Source organism: Lolium rigidum, chromosome 4 (assembly GCF_022539505.1).
Source record: "Lolium rigidum isolate FL_2022 chromosome 4, APGP_CSIRO_Lrig_0.1, whole genome shotgun sequence".
In the NCBI taxonomy this organism is placed as follows: domain Eukaryota; kingdom Viridiplantae; phylum Streptophyta; class Magnoliopsida; order Poales; family Poaceae; genus Lolium; species Lolium rigidum.
Window position 1 is genome coordinate 271,546,037 of NC_061511.1, and position 18,256 is coordinate 271,564,292.

The 18,256-nt window shown below is 46.3% G+C and overlaps 3 protein-coding genes across 8 annotated transcripts; 1 reads left to right on the forward strand and 2 right to left on the reverse strand.

The window, feature by feature from the left end:
* Positions 1-491: 491 nt before the first annotated feature.
* LOC124707749 (putative disease resistance protein RGA3) lies at positions 492-7,561 on the forward strand. Of its 6 annotated transcripts, none has more exons than XM_047239428.1 (6): positions 492-5,148; positions 5,244-5,381; positions 5,559-5,767; positions 6,062-6,241; positions 6,322-6,433; positions 7,208-7,561. In XM_047239428.1, exon 1 carries the CDS (start codon positions 636-638, stop codon positions 5,136-5,138), a length of 4,503 nt encoding a protein of 1,500 aa, XP_047095384.1. In that variant the 5' UTR covers positions 492-635; the 3' UTR covers positions 5,139-5,148; positions 5,244-5,381; positions 5,559-5,767; positions 6,062-6,241; positions 6,322-6,433; positions 7,208-7,561. The 6 variants fall into 6 exon arrangements, with proteins under 6 accessions (XP_047095384.1, XP_047095385.1, XP_047095386.1 ...); XM_047239429.1 differs by having other exon boundaries at positions 7,229-7,561; XM_047239430.1 differs by having other exon boundaries at positions 7,234-7,561.
* Positions 7,562-8,712: 1,151 nt separating this feature from the next.
* LOC124650579 lies at positions 8,713-11,147 on the reverse strand. Its single transcript, XM_047190092.1, has 3 exons — positions 11,030-11,147; positions 9,267-9,347; positions 8,713-9,128 (listed from the first exon to the last, which is right to left on the reverse strand). The coding sequence occupies exons 2-3, from the start codon at positions 9,311-9,313 to the stop codon at positions 8,936-8,938; spliced, it is 240 nt and encodes a 79-aa protein (XP_047046048.1). The 5' UTR covers positions 9,314-9,347; positions 11,030-11,147; the 3' UTR covers positions 8,713-8,935.
* Positions 11,148-13,527: 2,380 nt separating this feature from the next.
* On the reverse strand, positions 13,528-16,486 carry LOC124650581 (probable leucine-rich repeat receptor-like protein kinase At5g49770). The gene is made up of 7 exons (XM_047190093.1): positions 16,330-16,486; positions 15,962-16,182; positions 15,357-15,483; positions 15,203-15,274; positions 14,912-15,095; positions 14,544-14,676; positions 13,528-14,022 (listed from the first exon to the last, which is right to left on the reverse strand). The coding sequence occupies exons 1-7, from the start codon at positions 16,484-16,486 to the stop codon at positions 13,774-13,776; spliced, it is 1,143 nt and encodes a 380-aa protein (XP_047046049.1). The 3' UTR covers positions 13,528-13,773.
* Positions 16,487-18,256: the final 1,770 nt, after the last annotated feature.

The window sequence follows — 18,256 nt, forward strand, 5'->3', positions numbered from 1 at the left end:
CGGCGTGCTGGACGGCGTTGGTCGCGCTCGTGCCGTTCCTCTCCTCGTGCTACGTAGAGAGGCCTCTCGAGGAAGGCGACGCGGTGAGCTAACCGCACTCTTACTAGTTGCTAGTACTGCAACTCGTCTTGGTGGACTGATTTCCTCCTACCAATAGTGCTATGTCAATAATCTTTGGTAGTACTCAATTGCTGATTAAGCAGAATGACGTTTGTTTAGAGCAAATAGCTTTAGTTGTCCATCTTTCATCAATTTTCGATATAGCTACCAGGAACCGGGTGGACATTACTGAAAAACAAGTTTAGGGGGGGGCGTTGTAATATTTGACAGGTCCCAAAGTATATCATGTTAGTTTGGTATGTAAACGAAGGTAAAAATTGGGTGACAGCATTATGGGTGGTGTGTTGTCTCCACGCTTGATCTACATATGTGTTCCTAACATCTGGTTGCAAGCTACAACTTATAAAGTTAATTTTGATTTCTTTCATTGTAATTACTGTTTACTGGTACGTGATTGGTGACGGCAGCTGTATTTACGGATGAACTCTTTTTGATTCATGGATGCAGGCCAGTGCAGCAGATACCGTACACACTGAGAGATCTTTTGTGTGTGGCGCGCCTGAGGAGTCTAGAGGATGAATGCGCTCATCAGTGCAGCGCTATGGGTGGTGGGCAAGGCACTGGCTCCCGTTGCCAATGGCGTGCTGGGGGATTGGGATAACAGCAAGAACCTGGGCCTCAACGTTGAGGCCCTGGGAACAGAACTGCTACTCGTGAAGGCCACGCTCGAAACCGCCAGCCGCAAGCACATCGGCGGCCAGGCCATGGAGGAGTTGCTATGGAAGCTGCGGGACTCGGCGAGCTGTGCCGAGGACTTGTTGGACGAGCTGGACTACTTCCGCATCCACGACGAGCTCCACGACACGTACGACGCTGCAGACCATCATGCCAAGGGTGGCATCCATGACCTTGCCCTCAATGCTCGTCACACTGCCAGAGCTGTGCTTGGTTTATCCTCTGCTGCCGCCCCTGCTGAACCTGGACAAGTACTAGAAGATGCAAGACAGCGGGTCGGCTGCTGCTATTGGCCACGTGCTAGGCAGAGGTCACATGGCAGTTCCTCCTCGGTGCCAAACGCCAATCAGGCTGATGAGGAGAAGGTCAGTGGATGCATGCCCAAGCTCGGTAAACTTCTCCCTCACTCATCTTCCCCACATGTTCATGATGATAATTCTGGCCAGTCAACTCTTTATGGTCCGCCCCAGATTGAGCATTCGCAAGAAACACCATTTTTGGGGTTTAATAGGGTTGACTTCTCTGAAAGAATGAAGCACATTGTAGAGCAACTGCAGCCTGTGCGCAGAGAGGTTACCAAGATTCTGCAGAGTTGTGACCGTATCACTGTCCCAGATATTGCCCATAATCGTCCCATCACCACCGGTCAAAGTATAGAGCCAAAATTGTATGGGAGGGACAATATCGTGAATAGCATCATATATGATATGACCAAGGGTAAATACCGTATCAAGGATCTAACTGTTCTTCCGATTGTTGGTCCAGGGGGAATAGGGAAGACAACTCTCATACAACACATATATCACAACAAAGAAGTGCAAAATCATTTTCAGGTAGTGATTTGGGTATGTGTATCCCTCAGTTTCAATCTGAATAAGCTGCTTGAAGATATTAAAAAATACCTCCCTCCAGTTGAAGGGGAAAAGGGGTATAGACCAGAAGAGCTGATTGAAAAACGATTAAAATCCAAAAGGTTCTTGATTGTATTGGATGATATGTGGGAGTGCAGTAATGAGGATGACTGGGAAAGGTTATTACTGCCACTCAAAACATCACAAGAAAAGGGTAGCATGATTCTAGTGACAACTCGATTTCCAGCAATAGCACAGATGGTTGGGACAAATGACCATTCAATAGAGTTGGAAGGTTTAGAATCTAAATATTTTAGAGAATTATTCCATGCATTTGTCTTTGGTGATGACCAGCGTAGAAGGGATCACGGTTTTCTTCTTGAGATTGGAGATAAGATAATGGTAAAACTAAAGGGATCCCCGCTTGCAGCAAAAACTGTTGGGAGATTACTGAGAAAGGACCTTAATTTGCGTCATTGGAGAAGGATCCTAGAAAGTAAAGAATGGGAGACTCAGACCGGTGTCAATGACATTATGCCTGCCTTGAAGCTTAGCTATGACTATCTCCCTTTCCAGTTGCAACAATGTTTTCTCTATTCAGCACTGTTTCCTGAAGATTTTAAGTTCAGTGGCGGATATCTGATCAATTTTTGGATAGGACTAGATATCTTACAACCTGATGCTCAAAACCGAACATTTGAAGACATCGCTTTGAGCAATTTAAATGATTTGGTCGCGCATGGATTTTTCATAGAGGGAATTTATGATTCTCCGTGGTATGTTATGCATGACCTGCTACATGATTTAGCATTGCAAGTTGCATCCCGTGACTGTATTAGTTTACATCGCTCCAATGCGGGATCAGTATACATTCAGCCATCCATCCGTCACTTGTCTATAATCATAGATGATGATGATGATGATACAGTGTCTCGTGAAAACTTTAATAGCCAATTAAGAAAGCTGAAGACACGATTGAAGGTTAAACAATTGCATACTTTGATGTTATTTGGAGAAATAGATGAAAGTTTTGTCAACACTTTGGGTGATTTGTTTGGGGAAGCAAAGGCTCTTCGCTTTCTCCATTTGGTTAACATGCCATCTTCTGTGGAGTCCGTGTTAAATAACTTTTCAGAACTTGTCCACCTACGATACCTATGTCTGGGGACAAAATATGGGAGGGATATGCATTTACCACTTGCCATTTCTAGATTTTATCATTTGAGGATTCTGGATCTAGGACATTGGTATGGTTGTTGTGATTTGCCCAAAGACATGAGCAACCTTGCAAAATTGCGTCATTTTTATGCCCCAAGTGATGAGTTGCATTCTGATATGCTTAACGTGGGAAAACTTGTACTCTTAGAAGAGTTAAAGATATTTAGAGCCAATAAAGAAAGTGAAGGATTTGAACCAAGGCAACTAGAGCATTTGACCGAACTAAGGGAGCTTGGCATCTATAACCTTGAGAATATACACACGAGAGAAGAAGCAGCTAAAGTAAAACTGATAGAGAAAAACTACTTGGAGAGGTTAACATTAGATTGGGATAGTGAGCGGTGTTATACTGAGCCTGGTGTGGAAGCAGTCGTCCTTGAGAGCCTTCAACCACATAGATATCTTGAAGAGTTGTGCATTAGAGGGCATGGAGGTCCTTCTTGTCCAACATGGCTGGGTGATAATCTCACTGTTGAAGCTCTTCAATCTCTTCATCTCGTTGGTGTTTCTTGGAAATGTCTCCCTTCTTTAGGGAAGATGCACGGTCTTGATACATTAAAATTGTACGATATTGCCTTAACGAAGGAGTTTGTGATAGAGCAAAGCTTTTGCAGGCTAATAAGGCTTGAACTTGTTGGCTTGGGAAATTTCGAAAACTGGGTACCATCGCAGGAGGCTCATATGTTTCCTCTTTTGCAACTACTGATTATAAGAGGCTGCCCTAAACTCTTGGGGCTGCCACTTTCAAACCACATTGTTTCCCCTAAACCAGATCAAGACGGGACCATTGATTGGTTTCCTAAACTGCAAAATCTTATCATAAAAAAATGTCCAGAATTCTTAGCGCCTTATATCCCCTGGACCAAAACTCTGCGTTCTGTTAAGCTTGGAGGTGTAAAGCTACTAGAAAAGTTTCAGTACTCCTCAGAATCATCCGATGTGTCTATTATTGGGAAGGATGATCTGCAGAGCTTAGATCAGGTGTTAGCATTCAATAACTTGACAGGTCTTGAGCAGCTGACACTCCGGGAGTGCCCACCTCTGGAGTCGAAGCACCTTCGGATGCTAACCTCTCTGAAGAAACTGGATGCAGACAGTTTATATGGTCTAGTTGGGCCATTAGGTGAGGGTGATGTTGAATGGCAACTGCCTGTTGAGTGTCTTGTGGTCCGAGAATATCGTGGTGCTAGTGGGAAGGAATTGACAGAGCTTCTCACCCACCTCCCAAGACTCTCCATATTGGGGATCAGCAGCTGTACAAAGATAACACAGCTGGCAGTGGGGGTGGATGTGCAGCAACACACAACGTCAGCAGCAGCATCAGAGGTCAAAGAAGGAGGCAGGACAATGCCAGCAACATCAGAGGTGGAAGAAGATGGGCTGCTGCTCTTACCGGCCCATCTCTCTGACTCGCTGCGGGAGTTGTACATCGACGGATGCCGAGAGCTGGTTCTGGTGGACCCTTCAACTTCTCTTCCTGCCAGAGGAGGAGGACAAAGAGGGCTCCAAACCCTGCGATCCCTCCAGAGCTTACATGTTATTTACTCCCCCAAGTTTCTATCTGCCATCAGCTTGTTTTCCTGCTGCCTTTTCCCATCTTCTCTGCAAAACCTCAGTCTTAATGGTGTGGAAGGCATGGGGATGCTGGATCCCCTCTCGAACCTCACCTCCCTCACCCAATTAGAATTGTGGTGTTGCGGAAATGATCTAAGATGCAATGGCATGGAGCCTCTCCTTGTCGCCGGGGGGCAGCTCAGAGAATTATACGTCTGTGGCAGCCCTAGATTCTTTGATGGATGGGATGCCAATCCCAGGCAGCTGCTGCTGCAGGATGATGGAGGAGAAGAGCAGCTTGTTCCACCCCCTGCAGTTTGTTCTTCCAAACTGCAAATGCTCAGTACAGATGACGCCATGGGACTCCTTGCAGTGCCCACCTGCAGCTTCCTGTCTCCCTCCCTCACCTACCTGTCCCTTTATGGGAACGGAGAGATGGAGCGTTTCACCGAGGAGCAAGAGGACGCCCTTCACCTCCTTGCCTCCCTCCAGCAACTCAAGTTCAATTATTTCGGCAAGCTTCAGCACCTCCCTGGAGGGCTGCACAAGCTGACCAACCTCAAGCGGTTAGAGGTCGATTCATGTCCAGCCATCCGGTCACTGCCCAAGGATGTCCTCCCCAAATCACTGCAAGAATTAGATGTCTGCGCCTGTGACAACGAGGATCTAATACAGCAGTGCAGAGGCTTAGTGGGAACCATCCCAGAAATCATACTATGACTGATCCAAGGTAGCAACACAAATATATTTCATTGCTTTCTTCCACCTCGCCCTTTTCTTGCATTATTATGATCTAATCAGTGTTTGTTTCCATCTACCACACAGGCCTCTGCCTTGGAGGGGTTTCGCTTGTACATTCTTCTAGCCTTTTACAACTCAATTCTCATCACACATGCACATTTGCTGCCATATGCATGACATGCGGGTGTTGTGGCCACCCCTTCCTTCCTGTACATAAATCTGGTAAGTATATCCAACTTGGAACTTTGCTCCTGCTGCACCATTCCAATTATCTAAGATGTGTTCTCCACTTGCCTCGTCTTCCCACTCGCACATTAAGAAAACCAATGTGATTTTCTTCATGGACGAGAATCATGAAATCAGTCATTTATTGACCATTTGTTTTTGTTTTCTATGCAGGTGTTCTTATGTTTGTTCTCAAAGGTTTCTACGTACTTTGCATTTAAATTTGGGTTTTCAATACTTCTCAAAGACTCGGTGGTGGTTTACTTGGATAGTTCAAGTGTGAGAATCAAAATACCACTTGGGCATAATTCAGGAATGAATTAGACTATGGTGCTACACTAGTGACATTATGGTCATCTTGTTACTTTCTGTACATAAATCTGGTAAGTACATCTAACTCCAAGTTCACTCCTGCTATATCGTATCAATTATAACAACTTCCGCTTATGCTCTTGCTATATCATGCTTCCATTTTTCCTTCTCAGGGCAGTGAAAATGGTTCTCCTATGAAAGCATTATTTAATAGTTGTTTCTCTGTGCACCTTGTTATTTTTGCTCACAAGTTGAGGAAATCAATATCACTATCAGCTAATTCCTTTTGGGAGGTTCTTTATTTCCTGGACGGAATTCATGAAATGTTGCATGTACTCACCCATTTATTTTGGATTTCTATGCAGGTGTTCTTATGTTCGTTCTCTTAGGCTTCTCCATACTTTGCATTTAAATTTCGGTGGCTGTCACTCATCCAGACTTGGTTGTGTACATGATTAATTCGAGTATTAACTATTAAGATCAAAATATCACACGGAATGGTTGTGGAATAAATCAAACTCCCGTGTTCTGCTACTGATTTTAAGGTTTTCACTTTGTTCACTGCTGCATTGCTATCATTACCGGGTGTTCTTGCATTCAACATTTCTCGTGGCTTGTTGTGCAGGTGTCTGTCGTGTTTACATCACTCAATTGTGCATCTGGAAGCTCAGGTTTGAGGATCAGAAGATCATCGTGGATAACTATTGGAAAGACCTTCCTTCACGTACAGAACTCTGGTAAGTACATCTAAATTAGAACTTTACTCTGGATGTACCATATCAACTGTGTCAACTTCAACTTAGACCTTGTTTAAAAAAAAAATCGACTTATACCTGTCACTGAAAGAAAGAACTTACCTTTAATATTCCTGCCGTGTCAGATTTCTATTTTTCTTCTGACTAGAAAAAGGGCATACCCAGTGCTGAAAGCTCCCACACATTGTGGGGTCTGGGGAAGGGTATTTCTAGGCAGCATTTCCCTTGCATTATTTTTCTTCTGATTGTATGAAAATATTTCTGCTAAAGCATTATTAAAGATTTGTCTCTCCATGCTCATTGTCTTCTCCCAAGTCGAGAAAACCAACATAATTATCAGTCAAAATGGAAATCAACCAAAATCTTTGATGTAATCACCATTTAGTTTGATTTTTGTGCTGGTGTTTGTTCGCTTTTGCCGGGATCAAAATTTTGCTTCTGCATATTTTGCGTTTAAATTTGAGTTCTTGTCATTCATCGGGGCTTGGTAGTCTACTCGGCTAGTTTGGCTGTCAGGATCAAAAAATCACTGTGGCATAAGTATGGAATAAATGAGATTTTGGGGTCATTCTACTGACATTAAGGCTAGTAATTTTTTGCGCTGCTACATTTCTACTGAAATGGCCAGCGTTTGCTTGACAATGATATAATGCTCCTCATCTGTCTTGCTTGAGCTTGTTGACTGCCGTAACATGGCACATGCGTTGGTGGCTTGACAATGAATATAAGATGCGTCCTCATCTGTCTTGCTTGAAGCTTTGTCGGCTGCTGTCGTAGCGCAGGAACATTCGAAATTGAGGAGATGGGGGTGCTGCGGAAGAGGAGGAATGCACCAGGGGTGCAGGAGGACGATGAAGGCGGCGACCGACCGTGAGACCTCTGGTATCGTTTGTGTTCAGGTTATCATCAGGAGCTACCCGTTTACTGCAGTCTGGCATTTTTTTCCTTCTTATTTTGAAGGTGTAAACAAACAACAAGAGAGACAATACAGTATGTCTCCACTTGTATCTCCACACTGAAACCAGCACTTGTTTTGTCCAAATTGTTGGCTCTCTGGTTTTGTACGCTATCAATGGTTGATAGAGGTGGCAAAAAAATGGTTCATTTTTCTGCATGGTCTAAACGCACTGGACTTGTGGAGGGCCAATTTTCCTCTGAAACCGAAAATAGTTTGTATGGATGTGTTTCAGATGGCAGATGCAGCCTACTGAACATCTTGTTGTCAGAAAATTGCCAGGTTCAGAGTTCTGTGCACTGCACCATGTAATGAGGTATAGGATGTAGAACCTATCTTTGATAACTCCAGCATGGCCCGTTTTGTCTGGTGTTTGTTGAGATGATTTCATTTCCTTTTGCATGGCTCACACTGGATCTAAGTAATCATGCATATTTTCGTATATGTTGGTTGCGATTGCATGGTTGCTGTGTATTGTGCTAAATGACATGGTGTTTCGTCTGAAAAAGTCGCATAGCCCTTTCCACCAACTGGTTAAAGCAGTTGCCTTCGTGCATGAAAAAATTCTTATATGTTGCATGCTCGTTGCTCCAATCCAAGAAGAGAGGTAGGGGAGAGCATGAGCCTTGATACAAGAGAACCGTGATGGAATTGGCCGAGTCACCTGGGAACGCTATGATGATCAATGCATATATGGAGTACATTTGAAAGCTTGGGGTATCCTTAGTTCTTTTCTCCCTTTTTTGTTCTCTTGCCTGCCAGCCAGGTCGGAAACTTTGTTCGAAGGCTGAAAGCTTTGAATATAAAAGCTGGGTGAGCCTTTTGTCTGCAAAACGTGTTATGTAGAATGCTGATGCCTCCATTGTTTTTGACTTGGCTCCTCAACGGTTCATGTTGATAAGGGAATGCAAAGGGAATACAAGTTCTTAGATAGAAACTTCATGCTTAGCTAGTAAGCTACTATGTTGTAGTTAGAATAAAATGGATAGTACCCTCAGGGGTGTTTAGATTGACGAGAGAAATAAACAAAACGAAATCAAGGGAAAAGCACACTCGTGAAACCAGTTTACTTTCTGGTCCTTGACACAAAACTATTTTTCAACGAGGAGAATTCAACAGTTATTTCAACTGGGGTAGACAGTTTCCTGGAACACCGTTACAGAGATGTTCAGCAATGCAACCAACAATACTAAAGAATAAGTTCAATGGAAACTATAACGAAGTAATAATTGGTAACCCTTTCAAAACAAACCATACATCCGGGCTCTGGAGCAACCCAATTCACGAACAATTTAATCCACAGAAGTACCATAAAGCATTTTTTGACCAAGGGAATATTACTGAGAATATCAGACATTAGAAGAACAGTTTAGGAAACTCCAAGTTTTGCCACAAACAGATCATGAAAGAGGTACATCATGCCGAACTGTGTGGGTCCACCGACAGAGAAAACATATCAACTACACCAAAGCCAACAGCTGCGACCATGGCACACTTCCAATTTCACTATCGATGCTGCACTGGAGCGTCTACATCGATTTATCAAAAGAACCCGCACCAGGATTTCTCTCCAGAGTAGAGTTCCGTCGCCAATTCTCGACTGCGCTCCTTACGGTGGCTTCTGCCTCACGGATCTCTGCGTCAGCGAACTTGTGCTCCAGAATTCCGATCGGACCTGGCTGCAGAACGTTGATTACAGTCTCAACATCTCGCTCCACCTGCCTGCGTGTGGATACAAAGAAAGCAAATTAAGACATATATATCTCCATTTAGTGATAATGGTGGGCAGGTAACTGGAGGTATTATGAGAACGATAAAGCAAATGCTTGCTCAAATTTTAAAGGTGAGATGTGCAGGTACCTAACAAATTGGGGCAACCTTTGAGGTAACAGCCTCAGGAAAGACATCACACCAATCCTTGTCTTCAATTCAGATTGTTTCCTGTAACAAAAATGGACCATATTTCAAATGAAAAATTAAGACTACTTGAAGTATCATGCCAAAGAGACAATGTATATCTATCCATGTAGCGACTTTTCCTGGTCCAGTTACTATTCATAACCATGGTTAGCTAGAGTAAACTGAACCATGGGTACTGACTTGATCTTCATTTAGCCTAGTACAGTTCAAAAGTTGAGCAAAAGTATCTCAAGGAGAACACAAAGTGGATTACGAAGTTCTACTTGCGCTATACAGTAGGTGTTCCAGAGTCTGGTCAGATTCTACGACAAACCCATCTAACAAAATGGAATTGCAAGAATCTCAAGGAGAACACAAAGTGGACTACGAAGTTCTACTTTCACTTTACAGTAGGTGTTCAGAGTCCGGTCAGATTCTACCACAAACCCATCTAACAAAATGGAATTGCAATCAAACAGCCACACAATGAGACGTATCCATGATTCAGGCTCGCCTTGCATGTTCCTCTACACATGACAAAGGTGGCTAATACAGAAACCTGCAGCCTGAAATGCCCGAAAACAGGAAACTGGAGCATTTAAACAGCCTAATCATGTAAGCAATGCAGTATGCAGCGCTGACTTAAACGCAGGGCATTTGGGTACAGCTGAAGCCCCCCTATTTCCTTCTATTGGAGTAAACTACTATTGAGTTGACTACTATTAGTTGAGAGGAATATACACCGAAAATACAGTGGCAGAGGACGACAGAATTTAAGGTCGGGCGAACTCTAAAACAAATACTCCTATACTTTAATAAGATTTCTATCTAGTTTAATATGGGAGTGAAGAGGTCCGAGTCACAACAAATAATAGTAGTAAATAATAATTACCACTAACATTAAATTAGTGCTTAAAATCTAAAGGAGACTGAAAGTATATCACTGTATATCGACAACCAATCTTTTCAACTTTCTGGTCAATCAATCCAATAAGGTAACTCTAGAGGATACGACCAGGCATCCCTTGAAAATTACAGGCTCAACTATCTTGAAGCTGATCTTGTTTTAACTTATACTTATTACTTGTGAAACAAAAGCAGCCCGCGCTACTGCCTCCTGGAGAAGTGCCACGCTGGCGCTCCAGCTAGTTGCCGACCTCCCGCTAGCCGCCACCGTTTGCCTGTCCGGCTGACCGGCGAGGCGCCCGCCCCTCGATTTGACCCTGGCGGCACCACGGTCTCCAGAGTCGAGCGATTCTGCATGACTAAAGGTCTGGAGCCGCCCGCCCGCACCAGCTTCTCATCGACTCTGGCCAAGACCACACGGCGGGCTCAACTCCCTTTCCCTTTCCATTTTCTGCCTCCAAAGGATCCAGCAGAAGTACTATCCATCCACGAATTAACGAACGCAAACACACACGGCCAGAATTAAGCTAGGGCGAGCGCCCGACCTCGCCCTACCTCCGCCAGTGGAAATACATGGACATATGGGGATATTCGCGAGGAGCGAGATGGTTTGGGGCCAACTGAGATGGAAACTGAAGAAGGAGAGGAATGATCCTGTCGGCTCCAATCGGGCTCCAAACAAAGGGTCAATGATCAGCGATCCAGATAGCTAGGTCTCCACGATCGCACGCCTCAGTCCCCCATGATCTTTCTCCTTAATCCCTCCCCGTCTCAAAACCTAGGGTTTGAAGGGGATGCACGAAGGGGAGAGACCTTACCTGGCAGCTGGCGGAGGCGCCTCCGGTGGAGGACGGGACGAGCTGAGCGGCGCAGCTCCGGGGAGAGGCGAGTCAAGGGAAGGGGAGGTGCTGGGCGGCGACGCAGCAAAGGTGGAGATGGGCAGGTGGGTGTTGGGTCAGGTCAACTCATTTTGATGGGGACGACAGGACAATTGGCACATGACTCTGTAAAAAAAATCGCACATGACAAATACTACTTCTGTACTTGTAACTAAAAAAGAGCGTATTTAGCATGTAAAAAACGTATTTAGAAAAATTAAATACTAACGTGTTTACGATATGAGGCTGCAAACCTGGGGTTATAATCTCATCTGCTGATGGCTCTATTTTTAAGGGAAAGTCGTATGGCGTATTTTATTAAATTTTTTTTTGAGCTGAAAACTGTAGGGGAGGCTCCGACAGTAAAATTTTATTAATTAGATATATGGTTACATCGTTTGCCAATATAGAAAACAAAAACTCAAAGGTTCCCTCATGTCATAGAGTTGACATAGGGTTTAGCTAAAGTACCACCCACAACATTAGCTTTTCCAGCATAGTGATAAAACTGAACTTCAACAAAATTGTGACATACGGAGGTACATTCTTTATAAATAGCAACTACTGGTCTGATGGAGTCATGACCTCGATCAATTGGAATTGAGAGTCACAAGCAGGTGAGTCGAGTTCTTCCAAAAATAAAGAGCTCTCGGGTTTTGGCTGGTTTCCTACTAATAAACTGACCAAGGTTTTTTTTTTTGGCTGTCAGGATCATGTTTGGTAGAAAATTGGTTCTAAAAATTAGTGGCAAAGCAGTGGCACGAAGCACCCCACCCTCCTCCCGCACCCCACCCTCCCAGCCCTAACCGCCGCCGCCGCCGGTAGCGTCGCCGGGGCAAAGTCCCACGGGGCGTGGCGGCGGTGGGGGCCCTTCCTCGTCGATGCGTGGTGGACGGCGGCCGGATCTCCCCTCCTCGACGCATGGCGGACCGACATGCGCGGATGGGATGGGCGGCGGCGGCCTGCGCTGCGCCCCCCTTCTCCCGTCGGCTCTCCCCTGGTGGACCGGCCGGCGCGGATGGGATGGGCGGCGGCGGCCTGCACTGCGGTCTCCCTCCTCCCGTCGGCTCTCCGCAGCACTCCGACAGGGGCTTGTGGTGGGCGGCGGTCAGGCCCATGGCCTGCGCCAATTTCCCCCGCCTCTCGTCGGTGAGTGGAGGCGATCTCGGGCTTCACCCGCGACACGAGGTTGCCCGGGGCAGCAACCTTGGGTACGACGGTGGAGGTGGCCCCCTTCTTCGCCGGAAAGGGTCATCCTGTGGTTGGTGGTGGTGGATCTATCGATCTATCACTGCGTTCCGGCGGAGAGATGGAGAAGCATGGAAGCCGGCGACGGTGTCGCCGGTGGAGGGTTGGAGTGGCCAGCCCGGGATGGTCGCCGACGTGGGGGTCCGACCTGAATAAAGGTGGTGGTCCTAGGGTCTCTCTTGCGTGAAGAGGAAGACCTACCGGAGGCCTGGACTCGTGATTTGGCTAGAGTGTTGAGTTCCGGAAGGCTCCGCCGGCGAATGTAACGGTGCTTTTTGCCTGGAGTTTGCTGGATCGGTGGTATTCGGTCGTGCGCACCCATGCTTTTATTTCGACCGATTGGTTCTGGAGGGAGCGGCGTGAAGCTCTTTTTCTATGTTGACATCAAGTGACTATGGATCCATGATGAAGTCGGAAGAAGAGAAATTCATGAAGGCCGGAGGGGAGGACTAGCTAAGGGAGGTTCAAGTCTCCGCGTTGTTGAGGGACTTGCTTGGTGTTCTGGGCTTCACAGCAGCGGTATGAAAGTGGGGGCGACAACACATGTGAAGTTCAAAGTCCTACCTTTCAGGGTGAAAACCCAAGGTCTGGCCTTAACTGGTTGTGCCTGACAATGACCTTGTTGGATGGATTGTTTTGAGAGCGGGGACTATCTTCAGGGTGAAAAACCTAAGATCGTTGATCGGGCGACGACGGTGTTAGAGCACTGTTCCCTTCTTGAAGGCGTCGTTTTTGGAGAGTCTGTATTTCAGGTGTTGTCTTGGCGGTGGATGTATTTCTGTTGTTAGGCCTGAGATACTGTAGCGGGACTTTTGTTTCTTAAATTTTTTTTTTGGTTGTGTGCATCTGTAGTGCCATTAGGGTGGTGCGTTGTTGCAGAGGCTAGGTGTAATTGGTATCTTTTTGATATTAATATATTCCCTTTATCGAAAAAAATAAACTGACCAACTCTCTTATGCTTAATTAATGTAAATCGCAAGTATTTTGCCTCATTAAAAAAACCTAGAAAATCATAGGCAGAACAAAAATCTGCCTTCCCAATTGCAGTTGACAGGAATTACAAGGTGGTACATGGTCCAAGTAATGAAACTGCAGGCAATTACAATGCATGCTAATCAGTTAATCCGAACCAAATTAGCAGAAGAAGTCAAATCAACTTCGAGGGATTAAAACAGAACAAACAACTTGAAAACTACATACAATTTCATTGAAAGAAAATCGGAGGAAGAAAAAGAAATATACATACAGCTCTATTTCTTCTTGCCTCTCCTACCAAATAATAATTATAACCATGATAAGCCTAAAAAACAACCATACATGGTAATTCAATTCGCAGCAACACGGAGCCTGTACAACTTATCATAACCAACAGCTGCTAGACTCTACAAACAATCATCATGTCATCAAATACCAGACATGCAATCAATCTTTCGTCTTCAAGACGTGAAGAGTTGGCTCCCAAGGGTGATGATGGAGGTTCCATCGCCCATTATTGTTGTCATGGACATCTCCGTCTCCAGAATCTGGTCTAGCTCAGCCGCAACCAGCCTCATCTTCGGTCGCCTTCTGGAGGATGGGTTCAGGCACTGGAAAGCAAGGCCAACAAATTCTTTCATACCTTCCGATGTGAAACCGCCACCTAACCTTGGGTCAATCAGTTCATTTGAACTGAACTTTGCTTCCAGCTATCAAAAGGACAAGAAAATGCCTGTCAGTGGGATATTAGGATATATATAATCTGATGGTGCACAAGCAACTGCAATTCTCTTTTTAAGTTTTTTCTATGAATTTGCTTAAAGTTAAGTCTCAGTGGAGGTAAGGAAATGACATATAAAATGTCAAGTACTACTATTTAACAGAAGCAATCTTACTAAAATCGACATATATATATGTTGCATAGAAAAAGAGTGCAAATGTTTCAAGACAAGTATTTTCTAGTTATTGCCGAGTTGGCGAAATTCATGCTTTATTTCCTTTGCATTTGCATTACCAACGCAACATAGCTCACATTTTGTCAGTGTGAGCATAGACAACCTAATCATAGGCCAACCATTGGAACAGTGAATGAAACATTCTATTATTTCTTTCTAACAAAAAAGGTAGAAGAAGTTTCACATGATTCCTCAAATATTATAAATACAGTCTGACAACTTGCTGAAGATTCTTCTTTCTAGGCAGCTTACAGCTACATGTCGAAGGAAATTACCCATTGGGCCAGAGATTCTCTGGATTCTTGAGGCGCCAAGCTAGCAGCTTCTCTGCCAGTAATTAGCTCCAAAAGGAACACTCCAAAGCTGTAGACGTCGCTGCTTTCAGATAACTGTGCCACCGAGTGTGCCCTAAGAACAAACATGCCACACTGAGTGAGTTATGAGTCACTACAGAGAGGAGTACACTAGTCATCCACAATTGCAAGACATGAATATAAAACTTATGACGTTTTTTTTATAGAAGAGACCGATAAAATAAGCTTTTGGAAGAAATCAATCTCCAACAGAAACATAGCGGTCTAGCTATTTGTTGCCTAATGGCCTGAAAAATGGAAGATAAAAAGGATGCGGCACTTGGACTTACTCAGGGTCTTGGTAGACACTGCTGCTAAACCCATGTGATGAACCGACATCTTCATATCCTCTAATCAACCTAACAAGTCCAGCATCAGCCACCTTTGCAATGAAATTTTCATCAACCAGTACATTGCTCGTCTTGAAATTCTTGTGGATCAAAGGAGGCATAAGAGAATGCAGATGATTCAGACCTGCAAGTAAATCAGCAATTATACTTACTATTTACTAAATTCATAAAAGCAATGGGCAACAGCTCTCAGTTGACATTCTCTAAGAAAACAACTCCCAGTTGTACTACCTTTTGCTGCACCAATGGCTATTGCGAGCCTTTGTTTGAACTCAAGCCGTGTCGCAAAGCCTTTCCCTGAATCTGGTAAAAGGTGCAAGGGCTTCAGAAAGAATAGTCAGGGAAGAAAGGCAGAATTTAATATTTGACGAGAATAACATATTACCATATAGATGGCTAGAGACATTGCCATTGGGCGAGAATTCAAACACTAGCATTTGTAGACCCGCTTCCTGGCAAGAACCGATGAGGGTTACGATATTCCGATGAAAAATCTCTGAAAGCCTCCTAACCTGCACAATGCAAGGGCACCAAATAATAAGTTAAGAATGTCAATCTATTATTAGGCTGCTACAAATGCATTTATTTATCTGTCCCTGTCTAAATTCAGGAAACTTCTCGTTTTAATAGCAAACAGCAATTATTGACAAGAGACAGATCTTCCTAACTTGCCCCACAAACAAGGCACTCGACAAAAATGTTCAATGTCTGACCATAAATACGGCACAATTTAGGTAGTAATGCCGTGAAGTGTTGAATCCGAATAACTATACTAGAAGGCATATTGAAGAATTCGCAAGTCAGCATCACGGAGAACATCAAAACCAGTAAAATCAAAACAAAATGATGAAACAGTCTAGTCTAGGCATAAAATTCAGAAAAAAAGATCAAATTTTCTCTGTTCGCGAGCATGGCAGAACGGAGGTGAACTCCAAAAGTACAACAACGTCGTTCCTGCATCTGCAATTTGCATCCATACTGTTTGTTTACCTCGTCAGCAAACTCCTGCCTGGGTGCTCCTATGCGCCTCTTGATGGCGACAACGGAGCCATCAAGAAGCAACCCCTTGTAGACCAAGCCGAAGCTCCCGGCGCCGACCAGGTTGGCCTCGCTGAAGTCGTTGGTCGCCAGCGCCAGCTCCTCCAAGGAGAAGTGCCTCGCGCCCTGGTGCTCCGGCGCCGAGGAGCTTCTGCCCCCCTTGCCCCACTCCACTGATGCCACACACACATCGCGTCAGCATAACTGAAAAAATGCTAAAGAAAGCTAGCAGCAGCAGCAGCAGCATTGTTATCCTGTCCATGGAGATGACAGTGTGACACAAGGAGCAGGCAGGCAGGCAGCAGGCGCAGTTCACCTACCTAAGGTGGAAGGGTCGGAGGAGCCGGTTTCAGAGGTCCGGTTACGCCTGGCCCTGAGGCGCGCCCGACACCAGAGCGCGATCGCCACGGCCACCGCGAGGAGCAAGGCGGCTCCACCGGCGGCAATGCCGGCTACGACGGCGATCGGCAGTGACATCCGGGTGCCGGTGACATCGAATCAGCCAAGTAGTGGAGGAGGGGATTTTCTGTCCGTCAGAGTAAGCAGCAGCTGCGGTTGACAGATGGTCAAAGCAGCCCCCTCCCAAATCTAAACCCCCAGCTAATGCTGGCTGGACCTCACCTACACCTACTGCCAGTCCCCAATTCGGTGGGTGGTGTAGCTCCGGCACACATGAATGCGGATGCAGCCTCCAAATTTGCGCCTCAATTGGGCAATGCGGCTACGTATATGGGTTGTAGGAGCAGGACCAATCAAGAAGCAGTTGCAAGAAGAGAGTGGACCGGGGTGGGGGTGGTGGCGATCAATCAATCAAGAACAAGGAGCGAGAAGGGGCCGGAGGAAGAGGATGATGGATGGGGGGCTGTGGTGTGTAGGGGCAGGCGAGGCGAGGCAACCTCTCCGCACATGGAAAATCGTTGGATCCCTCTCTCCCTCCCTGCGGCGGCCGCCCTTTTGTCAAAGAAGAGGAGGGGGGCGCCATCGCCAGGGCCAGGCTCCCCCACTCCACCCCATGTGTGTGCGCGCGTGTCGGGGGCGTGACTGTAGGGCCCGGCCGCCGCGCTGGGGCTGGAGGTTGGTGTCTGTAGACAACACAGGGCGCGCGTTGGAATCTTTCTTTCACCGTCCGTCCTCTGCTTGCTCACTTGCTCTGCTCTCCCCTACTACATGGTGGTCATGGACGTCATGGACATGGGTTGCTGACGCATTGCCATCTCGCGCGCCGAGAAGAAGCGGAGCTGCGAGCAAGCAAGCTCTGCGTGCGTGCGTGGAGGGAATCTCGGCCGGAGATGGATGGAATGGGAACAAAAAGGGTAAAAGGGAGAGAGGAGGGTGACGGTGGTGGTGCGGTGGTTGGTTCCCACTTTCCAGTACACGGAAAAGATGGAATCTGCTTGCTCCGGAGGAGGAGGCCATGCCATGCCTCTCGTCCCGTCCGCACTCCTTTCGTTTTCACCGAGCCTATAGCCTGTAGGACATGCCATGTCCTTCCTCGCTCCTCCTGGACGGCACAACGGACCCCATGCCCTCTCCTTTGCAGGATCCTCTGCGATATGCATGGTCGAACGCTGCCGATGGACCCTCCGGCGAAACTATTTCACCAATCTAACCCTTTTGTGTGGCGCCCCTCCCACGGGCGCCACACATGTCCATGTGGCTCCCCTCCTGCCGGCGCCACACACCCAGCCGACGTGGCCCCCTCGCCGCCGAGCTGGTGCGCCTGTCCCGACGTGGCGGCATGTGTGGCGCCCTCCCAACGGCGCCACACATGCACTTGGAATCCCCCAAAACATCTCGTGGGACAAATCCTGCGGGACTTAGCCGTTTTGCGAGGCTCGATGTGTGGCGCCGATGACACGGGCGCCACACTAGCTTGTGTGGCGCCGATGCCACGGGCGCCACACATAGAGCCTCGCGAAACGGCTTAAGTCCCGAGATTTGTCCTCACGTATGTTTTGGACCCAATGGTTCATATAAGTTGGCATGTGTGGCGCCGATGCCACGGGCGCCACACTAGCACTTGTGGCGCCAGGTGGAAAGGGCGCCACACATGGACTTGTGTTGAAAACATGAAAAATCCTACCAAACTCCAACGATTCTACGAGTACAACATTGGACACAACAAGTAGAAATTTCATGACATACACATATAACACTTCATACGTCACATTGTAGCACGTAGATTCAAACAACAAGTAGCATTACGAGACCATGGTTCGAAATGACATAGGGTTCACAAATCGATAC